Genomic DNA, 19360 nt, shown 5'->3' with positions numbered 1-19360 from the left:
AAGACCTAATTTTAAAGGGTTTAACTCTAGAAGAGCCAGGATTCATCGTACCTAGAGTGGTTTCTGGGCTGTTTGTGGATATGTTGTTGTTGTTTAAGAAATGGTTTCAGGGAGGGTTAGAACATTTGCTCTGTATTTAAATAACATACACTAGAGAAGTATTTACCCTTACATTGGGAGGGCTGGGAAGTCAGGCTGAAATCACTGTTGCATACATGCCCTGGCAAATTCAGTATGGAGACACATTTCCCCTTTCTACAATGTCCTTGTCAGTGAGGACTTGGCAGAGGCCAGATCTGCTCCCCAAAGGGGAGTGATATACTTTTCTGCATAAGAGATAAAGGCAGCCATTTACAGACCCTCTGAGTGCCTCTATTTTCCAGGGACAGTCCTGGATTTATAGAAGCCATCCCGGTTTCTGATTTGATCCTGGAATGTCTGGCTTTTCCTTATGATGTCCCTGTTTTCATCGGAGAAGTGTTGGAGGGCATGGAGTTACCCGACCCCTGAGCCATCTGAAGGCAGCACTGTATAGAGAAGTTTTTTTAATGTTTAATGTTTTGTTATATTTTATATACAGTGGTACCTTGGGTTAAGCATGATTTCTGTTCTCATCCTGAAGCAAAGTTCTTAACCCGAGGTACCATTTCTGGGTTAGCGGAGTCTGTAACCTGAAGCGTATGTAACCTGAAGCGTATGTAACCCGAGGTACCACTGTATGCTGGAAGCTACCCAGGCTGCCTGGAGTGAGCCAGTTAGATGGGTAAGGTATAAATAGTACAACAACAATTATTATTAAGTATAATAATAATTTTATTTAATTATAAATTTAAAATTTTATTTATATCCCGCCCTCCCCAGCCAAAGCCGGACTCAGAGCGGCTAATAAAATCACAATCAATTAATTGAAATGCATTCTAAAATAATTTCAAAATCAAATTAATGGCATTATTATTATTAGTTGTTGTTTGTTGTTGAATAGGACGTCCCTGTTTTCACTGGAGAAATGTTGGAGCGTATGCTTTGCTAATATGCAACAAGCAAATGGTTGTGCTTGCAGATTCCATAGGAATAGTGGCTACAAAAAGTCCTGCTGGTGAAGACTAGTGTGTGTCAAGCAAGAGGCAGGTTTTGCTAGGCCTGATGTTAATATGTGGCATCAGGGAACAGCAACTGGGGAACCAGCGCTCTGCCAGAGCCTATCCCTGATGCCAACTAAGGTGCCCATAAAGTTTTGAGGTTATCCAATCAGTGCCAGGCTGAAGTTCTCACCCTAGGCCAGCAGGGGGATACTGTAGATAGTTTTGACTCAGGTGCACATATGCAAATAAGGGATTGAAAGTGACGGTCAGTGATTGGATAGTTACAGAAAGTTGTTACTGTTGCGTTGTAGTGGAACTCTATATAAGCAGGCTGGCTGAACCCTTCAGTTCAGTTCTGTTCTGGGTCTGTGAATAAACAAGAGCTGTTTGAAGAATTGCTGTGTCGTCTGATATGTTCACCCACAACTTAACAGTACCGACTGCCACTTTTAAGTTTCCCACAATGCCCTGGACTGAACCTACCTCAGGGCATAGTGAGAAATGAAACAGAAACTCACAGCCACTTGGCCTGTATCAGGAATAAAGGGAGATGCCTTAAACCAAGTTATTACAGGATCTGAAAACCATACACATGTACAATAAACTGGAGTCGTTGTCAAATGCATCTCCCTCTCTATTTTAAAATGATGCAATGTGGTTTATTTGGCCCCAATATCATATTAGTAAAGTGTTTTTTGCAAGTATGGAGGATTAAAATAAGCTTAGGAGAAAAGTGCAGAACAGAGGTTTGCATTTGCCTTACATGGGATCTTGCTGTGGCAACATCAGTAGCCCATAATGCTTCCCTAGCATCACAATATTTTATGGATTTTATGTGTAACCAAGCACACACCTGTCTGTACATTCTGCTCTTCCCCTCATGCCTGGTTTTCTAAGTACAGTAAAGAATAACTGGGTTTGGAGAGATTTAAAAGGCACTGCCTGTACAAGAGAGATTTGTCAAGACTGTCATGGGAAAGCATGTACATTTTGCTGCTCAGCCTTACTGTTGCTATGATAACAGAAACAAAACAGCCGTTTGGAGCATTGCAGCATCGGTTTCTGTGGGGCTGGGTTCAGCTGGAGCTTCTGGCTTCGGATGACTCACAATGGCCGTTTCCCAACAATTTCTGGTTCTCTCCCCACACCCTCCCCGGTTCACAGAAAACTGTAGTGAAATTCTCAGAACCCGTAAACGAACATGACTGGGCAGAAGGAAGAACTTTACTACATGGTGCATTAACTTGTGATGTTTGCGGTCATAAAATTTGACGACGGACCCAAACTAGGATGGGTTAAAAAAAAAGGATAGGTCATAATAAACTTTGAACCTTCACTTTACAGAATCAAGGTAGCACTGAGTACTAGTTGCCAGATACAACCTACAGGCGTACCTTGGTTTTCGAATAGCCTAGTTCTCAAACGTTTTGGCTCCCGAACACCGCAAAGCTGGAAGTGACTGTTCCGGTTTGGGAACTATTTTTGGAAGCTGAACATTCCTGCAGCCAATCAGAAGCTGCTCTTTGGTGTTCAAACATTTTGAAAGTTGAACGGACTTCCGGAATCGATTCCATTTGACTTCCAAAGTACAGCTGTACAGTCTATGACCATAAGCTTCAACCCCTTCTTGTTAGTTTCCAGAGATATTTGGGAATTTTTGTTTTGGTTATTGTTTCATTTATGAATCAGTTCCTGCCAATTTTGGACTATGTATCAATACATCACTCAGCCCTGGGTGATACACAATGTACGGGGAATTGACCCTTGCTCTGATCCAGCAAGAACTCTGTAAGCTGCTGTGTGAACCTTTTTCAGATGACATGGGGTGCGTGGAAATACTTAAAGTAAATAATAAAAGGTTTTCTTCCTTGCAAAGTGGGTCCTGGGTCCAAACTGAGACCACATTGGGGAACCATCCTCCCTTTCCCCACTTGGTGCACATCCAGACACAGACTACTCAACACACCTGATATTTACTTTTTAAAAGCCATTCACACAATTGCTAATTGTATGAGTGGTGACTTGTCTAGTTTCGGCCTTAGTCACATAACCAACTTTAGTTGAATTGGGAGCTTCTGTTTTATTTCTACAGAAAAGCGGAGCTTACGTTCCAATCACAGACAAAAAGCTCCCCCTAGTGAACTTCAAGATAAAGAGCAAATTGGGTTATTCACAGGGAATGTGTAAAACGTTAATTGGGTTTCGGTATCCAGAGAAGTGACTTAAATCTTCAGAAACTTTTGTAGGCACAGCTCAAAATTAAACAGGCACCTCTGGAATCTCTGTCAAAGTTTAAGCCCTTTCTACCCGTAACAACACTACAAATTCCCATCATGACCTGGACTTAGTTGATGCATGCATTTTCTCATGATATTTTTCTGTGCTATCTGGGTTTTTAAAACTCTTATACTTTGGTTTACACCACTGTTGCTCTTACCACATACTCTGTCTCCATACCATTGTTGTACTTGGCATTCTGCTGGAGTAGTGAGGCTTCTAAGTTAGGCAATAAAATAGTAGTGCAGCACAGATGTCAGCACTGAAATTATATTCAAATGAAACAGCCACCACCAAACAGGATTAAAAGATCTAAAGTCCCGAGCAACTGAAAAGATTTTCACCGGGTGCGAAAAAGGCATCAAGTGCAATGCCAGGCAAGCCTTCCTGAGGGAATTATTAGGAACTTGGGGTGCCACATCTGAAAATGACTGTCCCAGGGCACCACCCACCTCACTTCCAATGACATGTAACTGCATGGCAGGTATCAGCACCTAGTACCATTGGGCAGGTCATTGGGCCCTGGCAGTCTCCACTAATCCTGGGCCTGTCTGCCACAGCCTTTGTTGTCTGCCAATCGCAGGGTGGTCATTGGGAGAACACCCATATCAGAAGAGCCCTCCTGGTCCTGGATCCAGCCAAAGGACTACCTGGTCCAACATCCTGGTTTTCTCACAGTGGCCAGGCGGATAACCACTGTGGGAAGCCTGAAAGCAGAGCCAGTGTGGTGTAATGGTTAGAGCAGTGGTGCACCATACCTGTTGTGCAAAGAGGATGGCCAGTGTGGCAGGAAGATTCAAGGACAATCAAAGAAATATCTAAACATTTAAGTGTAGTGTAGTATAGTATTTTATTATTATTTGCAGAATATATTTTCTGAAAAAATTAAAGGTCAGAAGAGAAAGGCTTATTTGCATAGGTCTAATTTGAGTGTTTTGATTAGACCTACTATAAATAAGATTACCCAGCGAAAGCAAGCTCACTCATTGAGTTTGTACACATAGTTAAGGTACATAAGTAACAAGGCTCATTTATATCTTGGGAATGATTCATTTTCTTTTTATACTTTTTGGTTGCCCCATTATCATATTAAAAAGTAGTTGTCTACGTTATAAATCAACCACTGCTAGGAGTTTTATTTTTGTTTTCCAATGTATTTCTTATCAATTAAAAATTCAGTGTGGAGTGAGCAAATTCTTATTCTGAAAATGTGGTCCAGAGCAAAAAGCTTGAGAACCACTGAGTTAGCATTGGGACTATGAACTGAGAGACCAGGATTCGAATCCCCACTTGGCCATGAAACTCATTGGGCATGCCCTGCGGAGGACCTTAAGGTCCATAAATAACAACACTTTGGAGGTCCCGAGCCTCAAGAAGGTTAGATTGGTTTCAACTAGGGCCGGGGCCTTTTCAGCACTGGTCCCGATTTGGTGGAACACTCTGTCACAAGAGACCAGGGCCCTGTGGGATTTGACATCTTTCTGCAGGACCTGTTCCGCCTGGCCTTCGGCTTGGACTCACTCTGACCCCTTATATGGGATTTGGTATATAAATTTTCCCTTGGCTTTTTTTCTGCCCCATGTAGGACCAGCATGGATAGCTGGCTCGGGTGAATATCTGACGTTTCCTCCCTTTATGGTCTTGATTTATGGGCTACTACTAAAATGAGGGGACGCGGGTGGCGCCGTGGGTAAAACCTCAGTGCCTAGGGCTTGCCGATCGCATGGTCGGCGGTTCGAATCCCCGCGGCGGGGTGAGCTCCCGTCGTTCGGTCCCAGCTCCTGCCCACCTAGCAGTTCGAAAGCACCCTTAAGTGCAAGTAGATAAATAGGTACCGCTTTATAGCGGGAAGGTAAACGGCGTTTCCGTGTGCTGCTCTGGTGCCAGTTCGCTGGAGCAGCGTCGTCACGCTGGCCACGTGACCCGGAAGTGTCTGCGGACAGCGCTGGCCCCGGCCTCTAGAGTGAGATGAGCGCACAACCCTAGAGTCTGTCAAGACTGGCCCATACGGGCAGGGGTACCTTTACCTTTACATTACTAAAATGAGGCTGCGTTTTAAGCTGAATTTTAAGCCGTATTTTAATTAACTGTTTTTCCCCCTCTATTACGTTTTATGGTAATTTATATTTGGCATTAGCTGCCTTGAGCCCAGCCCTGGCTGAGTACAAATAAAAAATTATTATTATTATTGTTGTTGTTATTATCATCTTAGGCCAGCCACCAACGCAACCTACCTTACAAGGTTGTTGCAAGGGACCCCAAGGGTCATCACCTTGTACACCACTTTGAGCTTTTTTTGGAAGAAATGGTAGTATGTAAATGTTTTAAATAAGAATAGCAGCCCTGCCGTTCTCAGCAACTGGCATTCAGAGGTACGCTGCTGCCTCAAACATAGCAGGGAGAATAGTGGGTAGGCACTGGCGACCTTCACCTCACTGCATTTGCCTCATCCGCCCAAAATGTTATCCATCACTTTGGCGAGGGCCACCCAAACCACATTGTCTTCAATGATGCTGTGCTCAGGAGCGAAGACTCCTAAAGCGCCTGGATAGCCCAGTTGGTAAGAGCCTGGTGCTGATAATGACCAAGGATGCAGGTTCGATACCCGCATGGGACAGCTGCCTGTGCTGGCATTGCAGGGGGTTGGGCTAGATGACCCTCAGGGGTCCCTTCCAACTCTAGGATTCTATGGTTTGTGTCATCTCAAGATGCCCACAGTGCAACCCTATGGAGAGGCTACTTCGTGCGACAGGTTTTCCTTCCCAAGTCAGCTCAGTAGTGCGATTCTGACCCTCCCTGCTGGGAAGCAAGGCCCGCCAAACTCAAGGGTCGCTCGCAGCCTAAGCCCGTGGAGAAAAGGGCCTCCCCTCCAGGCACTAGCCCAGCCAGCGCAGCCCCAGCTCCGGCCTTTTGTGTTCCCAGCCCTCGGGGAAAAAAAATCTACGGCTGCCATGGCAACGCAGCCCCGCTGCATTCTGGGAGGCGTCGTCCATCGCCGCGGCCCGTGGGGGAGACCCCGTAGCCACTGAGCCGAACCGCCATAGAAGACGCCCCGCGCACGGCGACCAGGGCGCCGGTTACCATGGCGACAGTAGCGGCGCGCGCGCGCAGAGGGCGCCCGCAATCACATGTTCCGCCCCGACTTCCGTTGGCCGGCCGCCGGCCGCGAGAAAACGGGGAGCGGCCGTTTATGGTTCAAGCCCCGCTCCCCTCACCCGGCAGTGCCTACTGCGGCAGTGGCACTTTCACGTCGCCTACTTCCCCCCTCCCTCCCGACCCGCTCCCTTTTCAACCGCCGCTGGTCGGGTAGGGGATCCAAGATGGCGGACCGGCGGGCGCCGGGCCGAGGCTGCGCGGTGACGTTAGCGCGCCAGCTCCGCCCGAACCCGGAAGTGCGTCTCCCTCTGTGGGCTGAGCGGCGGCGGGGCGGCTCTGCGGATAGCGGGTCTCCCCGTCCCTCAGCCGCGCCTGCGGTGAGCGGCCATGGCGGCGGCTGCCGAGCTGCAAGGGAAGTACCAGAAGCTGGCTCAGGAGTATTCCAAGGTATTGGGCCGCGCCGCCGCCCCTCGACGCGGAGGCCTCCTCGCGGGGCTACCTCGTAGCGACGCCCCCGCCCCAGGTCCCTTCATACTGAGGGGACCCTCGCAAGGGTACGGGAGCCCCGCAGGGTCAGTTTTCGCGGACCCCGCTCGCCTCCGCCCTGGCTCAGCCAGGACTGAGGCAGGGTCCGCCGCTTCCTTCTCCCTGCCTCAGTCCTGTTGCAGCCGGGCAGAGACGGGCGCGGAATGACAGGTCTCTCCTCCCGTGGGAAGTGCTGGGCTACCTCGGGCAAGCAGAGATGTTTATTTGGGGGTGAAGGACCAAGGCTCAGTTGCAGCGCACATGCTTGGCGTGCAGAAGGCTTCAGTCCTTCGCAGTTCCAGGTGGTTGTTTTAATTAACGGGAGCTGCTCGTATTTGAGAGCTCCTGCACATTGTAGCAGACGGTACTGGGCTAGATGGGCAAATAGTATGGCAGGTTGCTATTATTATTATTATTATTATTATTATTATTATTGAATTTATATACCGCCCTATACCCAGAGTTCTCAGGGCAGTTCACAGAGCAAAATCAAAATATAGTATAAAACCACAAAATATAAAATCAAAATAAAAGCAACCCAGTAACCGCCTCCAACCCCCCCCCCCATTTTAAAAGGGCATAAGAGGTTCCTGAGTGTGTACAGTGGATGCTTGGTTTGCGAACGTGATCCGTGCGGGAGGCACATTTGTAACCCACAGCACCGTGTCTGTGCATGGCGAGTTGCAATTCGGCGCTTCTGTGCATGCGCAAAGCGTGATTTAGCGCTTCTGCGCATGCGTGGCTGTCAAAACCCGGAAGTAACCTGTTCTGGTACTTCTGGGTTTCAGCGCATCCGTAACCCGAAAAAACGCAACCTGAAGCGTCTGTAACCGGAGGTATGACTGTACCTGCAAATCGGCATAGTGCGGGGAGCCAGGGGTCAGCAGTTAAAGGTTCCTGGATCTAATCCAGCCTGTTGGTACTTGCCCATCCCAATGTCTAACCCAGGGCAGAAAGGAGCGTGTAGGAGGGATGGCAGATACACATACCTCCCCCCCCCTTTTTTTTCAGAGATGAGGATATGGCTGTCAATAGCCACTAGCCAGAAAAGCTTACATTTTGCCTTCACTGTTGGAGGCGAATATGTTTCTCAAAAGCAGGTGCTGAAAATCGCAACTGAGCAGAGCACTGTTGCACTCAGGTCCTGCCTGTGGATTTTCCATAAGCTTCTGGTAGGCCACTGTGAGAATAGGATGCTGAATTAGATGGGCTCCTAAGATCTTTGCATTCCTTGCAGGGGGACAGCTAGATGCTGAATAAAGAGTATACTTTCTGCACAGCTGCTTTCTTGCATTCACTGTGATGGTGGCTGTTGTTTTCTGTTTTGTGTACTTAGGGAATATTAATGCAGGAGCTGTCCATACCAGCCCTTAGTGCTGATACAGTGCTGGGGCTGTTGCCTTTTACAAAGCAGTTGCTTGTCCTGCAAAAAAACAACAAAGTGATTACTGTATCCTTAGGCACTTTCATATGCATGGGTGTGCTCAGCTAGCCCTTGTATATTAAAAATATCAATAAAAAGCATTTTAAAAGCTTAGTAGCATCTTAAAATCTAACTAGCTTTTATGATGTAAATTTTCATTGACTGAAGTGTTAAAAAGTCTTATTTGTGATACTAGCACTTCTTACAGGGTTGATGCTGAAGCTCTTCGATGTGACAATCTCCCTCTTATAATATGACCAATGACTTCTAATTCTGACACCAACATTTGTGTGTTAATTCCACAGCAGCAAGTCTACACTATCGGTACACTACATGCTTTCATAGTTCAGTTTCTCAGGAGATGCACACATACACATATGAATATTTGTTTTGAGATACTTCCTGCTACCAGTCTCTCTTGGTAGTGATACAGATTCTCTGTCATGAGGAAGTATATATACTTCCTTAGTTCTAGTTTTGAAGTGCCATCTGTTTTTCCTGTCTTTTCAACATCTTCTGCTATTAATATTGAGACAGAGTGTCCCCTGCACACAGGGCTAACTTGAAGTTGCTTCTTTGCACTTAAGAATAATAGTCTCTTATTAGTATAGTGATGCCCTCCTTGGTAGTGAGAGTTACCAGCTATAGATTACGTGGATCTCTTGATTCTCCTGTCCAGATACAACTTTTTCTTTTTTCTTTTTAACATTGCTGCTGAATTATTGCTATCCTTCATATTTTTTGTCTTTAGTGTTGGTGAGATGTTCACTCAGACTTCCCTTTTTCTCCCTACTTCCCTAGCACATCTGATTCATTCCTTAAGGCAGAGCTCTCCAAACTTTTCATGTTGGTGACACTTTTTAGACATGCATCATTTCGCGATGCAGTAATTCAGTTTTGCTAGCAAACCGGAGGTTAAACTAACCCCTTCTTTCCAACCCCAGGAGGAGCGCAAGGAATGTTCACATTACACACCTACATATCGACACAGTTTGGAAAGCGCTGCCTTAAGGCTTCCATCTACAACAGCTGAGAGGAAGAGATAATGGCAGTGATTCTAACAGTGCCTAAAGAAAAAAGTCAGGGCTCAGGTTTGCCTGAATCAAGACCCCCTATCCTGAGTACTATACCTAACTACTAGGTACATGAGACTACTATGGCTATTCAGTGATAGATAACGTGGGTTGGAAGAGTTTGCTTTCACCCCCAAAGGCATGGTCTCCCAAGATGGATGCCAACAGAAGAGATGAACCTGTTTGGAGCAAAACATACGCTGGTAATCCTATAGATCAGGTTCGTTCAACTTCCAAGAGTCTGCAATCTACTCCCAGTATAAAAAAAACCTGGCTGTGATCTACCCATTGTCATAGTCAGGAATAATTGTTGAGCTTTTTTAAGGTGAGGCTGACCTAAGTTGTTGAGCTTTTTTTTGGGATCAATAAGGACTGCACGGGCGCAGTTGACCAGGGACATGCACGCGATCGACAGTAGATCGTGATCGACCTGTTGGACATGCCTGCTATACATAAAGAAGCACCACTATGTGTTGTAGTGTGGAAATAAGAAACAAAACAGTTAATGACTTAAAAATGTGTATTTTGCATGCCACGTCAGTTGGGAAAGTAATTTGTCGTTTAAATGCCTTGTTCACCAGTGTCATTAATATTTTATCAAAATAAGCACTAAAATTCATTTTCCTAGTCGTGTAAATATGCACACAAAGGAACACCGGCTATCAAATGCACTCCCATTCTGAAAAGCTTGAAGTGGGATTTGGACTCTTTTCAGCCACCATTCCCCAAAGAGAAAATGTTTGATTTTTTTGAAGAGCAAGGACAGCCTGTTTTAATGTTTGGTATGATTTTTAAAACTGTAATTTAAATGAAACATTGCAAGTGTCGTGTACTGCTGCTGTTGAATGTTTCCTACATCAGCTTCGTTAACGAGTAACTCCTGAATGTCTGCTGAGGAACACTGTGTGTTGATGGGGATTCTAGGGACATTTTCTAGTTTTCGGGTCAGCGCCTTGTGTGTCAATGCTCAGGCCTGCTGCATTTTGTGATAGTTGCATGTGAACTTAGAACACAGCCCACACAACATTCCCCTGCACCTTCGTATTGAAGAGAAAGACCAGTTGCAGCAGGCAATATATTTTTCAGGGAGCCATACTTATTACTATCCATCTAATTGGGGATTTGGAACCATTGATAGGCAACTGAAGTGATCGATTCCAAGTCAGATCACCAGTCGGTCCAGCTCAGTTTTGTCTACCCTCACTGCTAAAGGCTCTTCACGGTTTCAGGCAGAGAAACTTGCCCAGCCCCACCTGGGGATGTCAGGGGTTGAACTTAGGACCTTCTGCAGCAGAGCATGTGTTCTGCTACTGAGATGGAGACCTTCCCTGGTAAATAGTTTGCAGATCATTCTGTGGTGGTGTCACTTCTGAGTCCAATAGACCCGCAAAGCTCCTGATTCTTCTACTTCAAAAATCACTGGGCTACTGAAACACACTGTGAACCAATGCCATCAAATTCTCCATGGAGCCAATATCTCCAGACCTTTTGTAGCTAAAAGTACTTTAGCAACCACAATCAGATTTGCACTGGAAGTTCTCTGTTTTTAGCTTGGCAATGCCCTTCGCATCTTGAAAAAATTAGGTGGCTAAATTGACTTGCCCAAGTCTAAAATTTAATTTAGATTCTATATTATGAGCTTACAAATAACGTTTATGCTTTTTCTGTGGTCCTCTGAGTGTGCTGCTTATTTTCCTAGAGAAAGGCAAGATTTTGCAGGTGGCTAATGATCAGCTCAATGCAACCTCATTGCTTCATCACTGAGTTAATGATTTCTCATTGTCTCTCTTTTGCAGCTTCGAGCTCAGAACCATGTACTGAAAAAGGGTGTGGTGGATGAGCAAGCAAATTCAGCATCACTGAAGGTATGCTTTTCAAACAATGAAGTGAAAATGAGCTTGATTCTCACATTTACTGCTTGCTTACATGACACAGTTCTGCCTTGTTTGTACAGGGTTGGCACTAGCTCCATGTCATGCATACATTCAAGGGCCAGGCTGTTTTTTTATTGACATATAAGGTGTCAAACATCTCTTGGATTTTTTAAGAACACACACCACAGCATGTATTGATAGAATCTTACAGAGATCTGTTGCTGCTGCTTCTGCAGAAGATGCCTCTCTGCTGGCAAGTGAGGGTGAGGCCAATGAAAGCCAGCCTTCTGTTTTCCACCACTACTGCTGCTGGAAAGAGGACCACTAGCTGTCAGCAGCAGAGGGAGGGGCAGAATCCCACATCTGCTTTCCAGGACAGTTATCAACATAACTCTTAACTGACAGCACCCAAGGGATTTCCCAAATTCTGTTCTCCAAGTTTACTTCAAGAATCATCATACGATTTCTTTTGTCTGGGTAGTACTCACTGAAGTAGTTCCATTAGTGCAAGGACTTTTGGCTGTGCAACAGAAAGTCCTGCCTCTCCTCTTTATCTGTGCCCTAAATCTGTTCTGGGGGGTCTCCCCAACCCCACAGAACAGATTTGGGGAGATCGTGCCAGGAGTGGAAGTTGTACAAACGGAAGCGCTTGCACTAATGGAATTGCTTTGTTGGAGATCGCTCTTTGTTATGATTTTCTACCAAATTACTGTAACTGGCTTGTGCAATGGTAATGTTTTCAGCTTCCTTGAAAGTGCCATTGGAAAGGCCGGTATCAATCCAATAAGTATATGAATAAGGAACAAAATGAATTCAACCCTCGTAGTTCCTCATTTCTTCCTTTCTCTTGCTGCTATAAGGGTGGATAAATAATTCGCCACCTGGTTTTTGTAAAGTGGTTTACGTTCCTCCCTCCCTCTCTGAAGCTGTGCAAGAAAGCTGCACAGAGGGGCTGGGGAAAAAATTGACATTTGCCTAACTCTCCTGCAGTACTGCCAGCCTGGTTGAATGTGTATATTGTGGTACAGCCAGAATCAAAATGCTTATCCAAAAGATTGCTTTTATTTTGAATAGCAGATTAACAGGGTTGGGAAAATCTCAAGAGCAAGCATAGGAACTTAGAAACATAGGAATTTCCTTTATACTTTGTCAGGCCATTAGTTCATCTAGTTTCAGATGGGAGCTTTCCCCAACTTTACATGAGGACACCAAGAATTTGAATCTTGGACCTTCTGCATGCAAGGCAGTTCTACCTCTGAGTTGCTTAAAACAGCAATAGCAAAATACTTAAGGTTGCTTAAAATAGATGCTACTAGTTAAGAATTCAAATGCCTTTATTTCTCTTTTAAACTAGTCTTATGCTGGGTTTTCATTTCAGAATTTCAGTCTTTTATTCCAGTATTGCTAAGGAAGATAGCATCTGCTATGCCTCTCCCAACCCATAACACAGTGTGTAATCTCTTCCCTGTATACGGTCTACAGATTTATATGGAAAGAGTAAATAAGAATTTGCTTTTACTGTTGTTGGTGCAGTAGGGTAGTTAAAGTGCAGAAAGGAATTGATTAGCATTTAAAGATCTCATAGATCCCCTTCTATCTTTTCCTGGTGAGTGGAGAAAGTGCACTGTGGGTTGGATGCTCTGTAAAGACAGGGGATGGGAAGTGTCCTTTCTTTAAAAAATTAGGACAGCTTCCTGCTTTGTAAAAAAGAAAATCTTGTCGGAATCTATTGTGATAAAACTGCTTCTCCCAAACACAGGAACAACTGAAAATGAAGGACCAGTCACTCAGAAAGCTGCAGCAGGAAATGGACAGTCTGACCTTTCGAAACCAACAGCTGGCAAAGAGGGTAGAGCTGCTTCAGGATGAACTTGTCCTAAGTGAATCTAAAGGCAAGAAGAACAAGGTGGGTACCTACCTGAATCAACCTGTGCAAGTATTTTTGCGAAGCAGCATTTTCCCAGCCTTCTGTTGGTTGAGGTATAACCCGCTGAAGTATCAGGCTTTGCTCTTGGATCCAAAAATAAATTTCTTCATGAGGTGTTGTTTGGGTTAGGGAACACGGCCGACTCTGTGACATGGGAGAATTACCCACTTCCAGCAGTTGGAGGGCTAGTTTGAAGGAGGGCAAGGCAGAGGAATGACTCATGCAGAGGGCCAGTGGGGAACCTCTTCTATGAATGTGTTCCGTTGGCTCATAGAAGTCTGTATTTATTGAGGCTAGAGTAAGCACCATTGCACATACTGTAAATATGGGTAGGATTGCTTTGTGAAAATATCAGTTTCTTTGGGTGCACCAGGCTGAAGTGGCTGGTCGAAGGTCACCTAGGAAGTGTTTCTTGAAAGCAGGGTTTCCCAGGCAAAGAGCTGACAAGTAATCAGGTGGCAGCAGCTGATGTTCCTCCTCACTGCCATCACCCTTTTCTCCCTTATCGTCTTGAGGCCAGAAGGAGAAGGAGGATAAGCAAGTGAGGTGCCATGGTCAGATTCAAGGGACTTGAATTTAGGCCTCAGCAGGTGCCTCTGGCGTCTGCCCTGTTTGGCATTCCCGGTTACTGCTTGGTCTTCTCTGCTCTTCCTGTTAGATACTGATAATGCAATCTTAATGCATATTTACTCTGAAGGGAGCCCCACTATGCTCTTTGGGTATTGCTCCAAGGTAATTGTGCATTGGGTTGCTGTCTAAGAGGTTTCTTTCCTGCTGTATTACCTGATCCCCCCCCCCGTCATTATTTTAGTATTTGATGTGTCCTAAAATGGACTTTGTCCATGGAGTGTTCTTGGCAGGGATACTGGAGTGGCTTTCCAGTTCCTGCTCCAGGTGGATCATGTTTAGTCAAAACTCTCCACTATGACCTGTCCATCTTGGGTGGCCCTGCACAGCACAGCTTGTAGCTTCTTTGAGTTATTTAAGCCCCTTCACCATACAAGGCAGTGATCCATGAAGGAGTGTCTTGTGGAAGACAGGCGTGCCTGGCATGTTCTAGTCCATGGGGTCACAAAGAGTCGGACACAACTAAACGACGAAACAACAACAACAAAAATGGACTGGTTATTTATTACAATTATACCATGCCCTTCCTCTGCGGAACCCTGAGTACCATATTATGCTTGATTCCCAGGCACTTATCTGGCCAGTGCCCAAGACTGGACCCCCTTAGCTTGAGCAACTAAAGTGCATAATGTGCCTTCTTGCCATTTGATGCAATCTCTGAAAGCAGATGTTGCCAGATTAGTTGAAGCCAGATCGTCGCTCGTTTCCTGCTTCTCATTAAATCGTTATGACTAGCACATTTTATAGAACCCGTGGTGCAGGATCTTCAATAAAAGCAAGAGGAGGAAGCAAGCCAAGAATTGCCCGCATTCTCTCCGTTGTACAATTGAGGAAGTGAGAAATTGCACAAAATTACGGCCTTCTGGGCAGACAGCAAAATAGATAAAGGGAAAGTTAGGAGAGTGGGGTTCCCTCAGAGGTTGATGTGCTGCCATAGAGAACTGGGAGCTCTGGGTTCATGAGTCCATGTTGCTCGCTGCTTCCGAGAAACTGTGGCCCTCCAGATGTTCCTGAACTACAACTCCCAACTTTGGCCATGCTTGGTGGGGCTGCTGGGAGCTGTAGTCCAGCAACTTCTGGAGGGCCAACAGTTCTCCATACCTGGCCTAACCTATTCAGGGAAGGGCTAGTGTCGTGACTGAGGAGCTGAGCTACAGATCAGCAAGTCCCAAGTTGAAAACTCACTCCATTCTATAGTAACTCTAAAGAAATCCCATGTATGAAAACCGTAAGCAGTTCTGATATTTTGCGGTACTAACTATCCACAGGAGCTATGATTATGGAGTAGTCTTTAAGTACATTCAGTAAGCAGGAATGCTTTTGCTTTCTCTTAGAAGACCGGCGAACCCGCATCCCAGTTAAGCCAAGAACAGAAAAACGTATTTGATGAAGACCTTCAGAAGAAAATAGAAGAGAACGAGCGGCTGCATATTCAGGTGTGTAATTTGGTAGTACACAATATATTCTACGGCTATTTAAATTCCATGGCAACTTGTACAGGAGGGGGTGCCATTGTGATGCCCATGTGCCCACAGAGGCCTTCTCTGGCACTCACAGGCGTCCCTCCCCTGCCCCCTCCCTAAAATTAGGCATGAAAGAAACGTACAGTGGTGCCTCGCAAGACGAAATTAATCCGTTCCGCGAGTCTCTTCGTCTTGCAGTTTTTTCGTCTTGCGAAGCACGGCTATTAGTGGCTTAGCGGCTATTAACGGCTTAGCGGCTATTAATGGCTTAGCGGCTTTAAGAAAAAGGTAACAAACTCGCAAGAACTCGCAAGACGTTTCGTCTTGTGAAGCAAGCCCATAGGGAAATTCGTCTTGCGGAACGCATCAAAAAACGGAAAACCCTTTCGTCTAGCGAGTTTTTCGTCTTGCGGGGCACCACTGTATTGTAGCAAATAAAAAAGGTTGCATTGTGGACTTGGTTATGGTGTTTGTGTAAGTGTGTGTGTTGCCCACAATAGTTTATTCAGTTTGGAAAAGGTGTCCACCAAAAAAGATTAGCAACACTGGTGGGTAAGACTTTTAGAAGAAATCATCAAAGGCTGTCTTTTAGGTAAGATTGGCCAATTTGTTCAGTGACTCTGTTTTGAAATACTTCGGTTTGTGCCCATGAACTCTGGTAGTCCACAAGCAGCAGTGCTCTCTAGAAATGTATAACTTCTAAGAAACATTAAACAACAGAATGACCCATCTGCCTTGTGCCAGTTCTGCATTTTGGAACTTTGTTTCTCACAGCGTCCTGACTTGACTGTTTCAAGATGCCCTGCTTTCTTTGAATTAAAAAAAAAAAGCCAAATTTGTACTAAGCAAATGCAAGACACTTGGTACATCATAGAATCAGAACAAATCCAGTATCCTCCAATGTAGGGGTGAGAAATCTGAGGCCCAGAGGCTACGTATGGATCTCCAAGCCTCTCTGTCTGGCCCCCTGGAATCCCCAGGCCACCCTCCTCCCTGACACTGCTCTACACCCACCTCCAGCACTTTTGCATGCTCTCGAACTCTGACAGTGACTTTTGCTTACCTGGGTGGAAACAGAGAGAGAGGAGCGTGTGCAGAAAATAGCCTACTGTACCAAGGTGAAAATTTCCATTCATTGCTCTGCCCACGTTTGCCACTCAGAAGAGAATGTGACCCTCTGGCTGAAAAAGATTCCACACTTCTCATCTAGTCCAAGCCCATTGTGCTTCACCTGGGGGGAGACATCTTGCCCCGGTCATCAACTCTCTCTCCTCTGGAGTCATAAAACATTTCTCTGTTGCTTTGGAGGGTAGGGAAGAGATGCAGGAAAGACCGTGGGGCTATTTTGCCGTTTTATTTCACTGACAAAAATTATACACTGCTTTATTGTAAAAACAAAAAGCAAAAACCTCTAAGCATTTTACAAGCATATGTTTTGTCCCCATTTCTCTTTCCCTCTCGCCTTTTCCCAAGTAGTTTCTGGGCTTGGAGACCAGAGGGAGCAGAGACAAAAGGTGCACATATGGAATAGTCTCTTCATCTTTTTGTGTCTTTTTCGAGCAAAAGCAGCTCAAGTGAGGAGAGGGAATTAGTAGCTGAATCCTCTCTTCCTCCTTCCCAGGGAACAGCTTGAGATGAGTGCCAGAGTCTGCTGCCTGCTGCTGGCTATTCCTTGTAGAGACGAAATGTTGGCTTGAGGGCAGGGAGGCTCACTGGTGAAACTAATTGCTAACAAGTGGCATGTATAACATGTGGCTTTCACTGCCTTACTGAAGTCGTTTGCCCTAAATGCATCTGTTGGTGTCTCTGCTGTTTGGATAATGCATAGATTGATCTGTGGCTGGCTGGTCTCCTGTCTTCTGGAGAGAGGCTTGGGCTACATCATCTTTCAGTTTTTCTTCGCTGACCAGCCTTTGCTGTACACATAGCTTAATGGTAGAGCACCAGCTTTGAATGCAAAAGGTCCCAGGTTAAATCCTCGGCGTCTCCAGGTAGGGCTGGAGAAAACTCTTGCCTGAAACCCTGGAGAGCCCCTGCCAGTCACAAAACACAATTCTAAGCTAGGTGGATCAATAGTCTGACTCTGTAAGGCAGCTTCCGTTCCTGTGTAATCTGCAATGGCCATGACCCCTTCACCTGGCATAGGTCCCTGTCTTCCTGACTAGAAACATTTACTAGCCATGCTACCTCTCCTTCCTCATCAATGCTCTAGTGATAACCAAAATACCTCCAAATTTAATGTTCAGAAAGCTATATACATTTAAGCTTACTCCGTTCACACACCAGCTTCTTGCATTCTTTCTCATTTCCAGACTCTGGTCAAATTGTTTCTGCAGTATTTTTTTTCTTAGTTGCTCCTTTTTCAGCTTAAAGCTAAGTTCTCCCCTGCAGAAAGGGAGCAAAGGCTTCCAAGAAGACAGTTTGTTGCAGGTGCCTATAGATTAATACCTGTGGTCTCAGTGGAACCAGATAACTCTTCTCTTGCTGCTGTACATAAAGTTATTTTTGTGTAAATGTGTATTTGCACTTAAATGCATTAGGAACTCTTAAAAGTAAAAAAAGTAAAAAAAAAAAATGGGCATGGCTGCTGCTCCCTCCACCTCAGTACCTCATTGTTTAAATTTACTGAATGTCCATTTTTGAGAGGTATTCCCCCATTTTTTCTTTATAACAACCCTGTGCTGTAAGGCTGTGAGGTAGTGACTGGCCCAGAAAGCTTCGTGGTTGAGCCGAATTTGAATCTGGCTCTCCCCGTTATATGTCCAGTGCCACGTGGACACTCCCTTTACATTAAACATTTCTTAATTTTAATTTTTTGCTTAATGTGATTTGTTTTTCCTCTTCAGCACTGGATCTAATAATTGCTGGTATTTCAAACTTCTTCATTAATTTTTTTTAAAAAAAATTAAAATCTACTTTTCCTGTCGGCAGGAGAGCTAATTCAGAAGCAAAGCTTCCCCATGTTTTCAGTGTATGTGCCTGTCCAGCTTCTGAAGACAGACAAGGCTAGACTTTTTGGTAGTTGTGGAGGAAGTACTCAAATGTTATTTGTTTACCGTTCCACCCCCACCCCCCAACAAATATAATAATCATAAAGGTTTTAAAAAACAAAAAACCAAGAAGGTGAGAAACCAGATATTAAAGTTGTGTGAATTTTTCAGCATCTGTGTTTGAAGGATTCAGTATTGGGTCATGTCAGCATTAGATAATCTGTGATTAGGAGCTTCTGTGATTTTTACAAAAGTGGGTATAAGCAGCAGGGGTGTAGTGGTATACGTAGGTTTATATATCTTCAGAGGGATTATTAATGCCTTGATCCTTATCGGTTTTCTCTCTCCCTGCCCCCCCCCCCCCGGCCAGGGTCACTTATATTAACTTAATAAAAAACAAAACCACAGGAGAATCTGAGCACAAATGCCCTGCATCACATCTACTTTGGCCCTCTCTTGTTTTTTCCCCAGTTCAAGAGCCAAAATACTAGTATAGTAGAAGTGTACCACTTTGGCAAAGTAAGAGTTTTCGGCCTATGACGTTCCTGGAAACACTGGTGCCAGAAATTACTTATGAGCTGCAGCCCTAGGGGCATGTGCTTGTTCCAGTGTAGCCTTGGATCTGAGCTGCCAGCCCTCCCATGGGTGATGCTCTGTGATGTCAGACTCTCCCTTCTTGTTTCAGTTCTTTGAAGCCAATGAGAAACACAATCTTTTGGAAACTGAGCTGAGGAGCAAGCTGGAGGTCTTGGAGATGGAGGCAGCGCAGCACCAAGCCGTGGTGGATGGCCTCACTCGGAAGTACATGGACACAATAGAGAAATTGCAAAGCGATAAAGCCAAGTTAGAAGTACGTATCAAAGCTGTGTGTCCACCTGTCCTAGATCTCAGACCGCCAAGGCCTATCCATCTCATATGTTGTTGGCCTCTTTGGAACTGGGAAAATTCTTCCTTTTTTAATCAATGTTTTATTTGCAGGTTGAGTGACTGTTTTAATTATTCT

General features: G+C 45.1%; 1 protein-coding gene across 3 annotated transcripts in view; it reads left to right on the top strand.

The window, feature by feature from the left end:
* Positions 1-6745: 6745 nt before the first annotated feature.
* The window catches only part of PPP1R21 (protein phosphatase 1 regulatory subunit 21), a 40026-nt gene continuing 27411 nt past the window's right edge, over positions 6746-19360 (top strand). For 2 of the 3 annotated variants that reach the window (XM_077925471.1, XM_077925469.1), the window contains exons 1-5: positions 6746-6902; positions 11273-11341; positions 13110-13256; positions 15239-15340; positions 19043-19207. In XM_077925471.1, coding sequence (XP_077781597.1) covers positions 6843-6902; positions 11273-11341; positions 13110-13256; positions 15239-15340; positions 19043-19207 — 543 coding nt within the window. In that variant the 5' untranslated portion in view covers positions 6746-6842. The remainder of the gene's footprint in view (positions 6903-11272; positions 11342-13109; positions 13257-15238; positions 15341-19042; positions 19208-19360) is intronic. The other variant, XM_077925470.1, reaches the window with a different exon arrangement.

Source organism: Podarcis muralis, chromosome 3 (assembly GCF_964188315.1).
Source record: "Podarcis muralis chromosome 3, rPodMur119.hap1.1, whole genome shotgun sequence".
Lineage (NCBI taxonomy): Eukaryota > Metazoa > Chordata > Lepidosauria > Squamata > Lacertidae > Podarcis > Podarcis muralis.
This window is presented reverse-complemented; position numbering and strand designations above follow the sequence as displayed.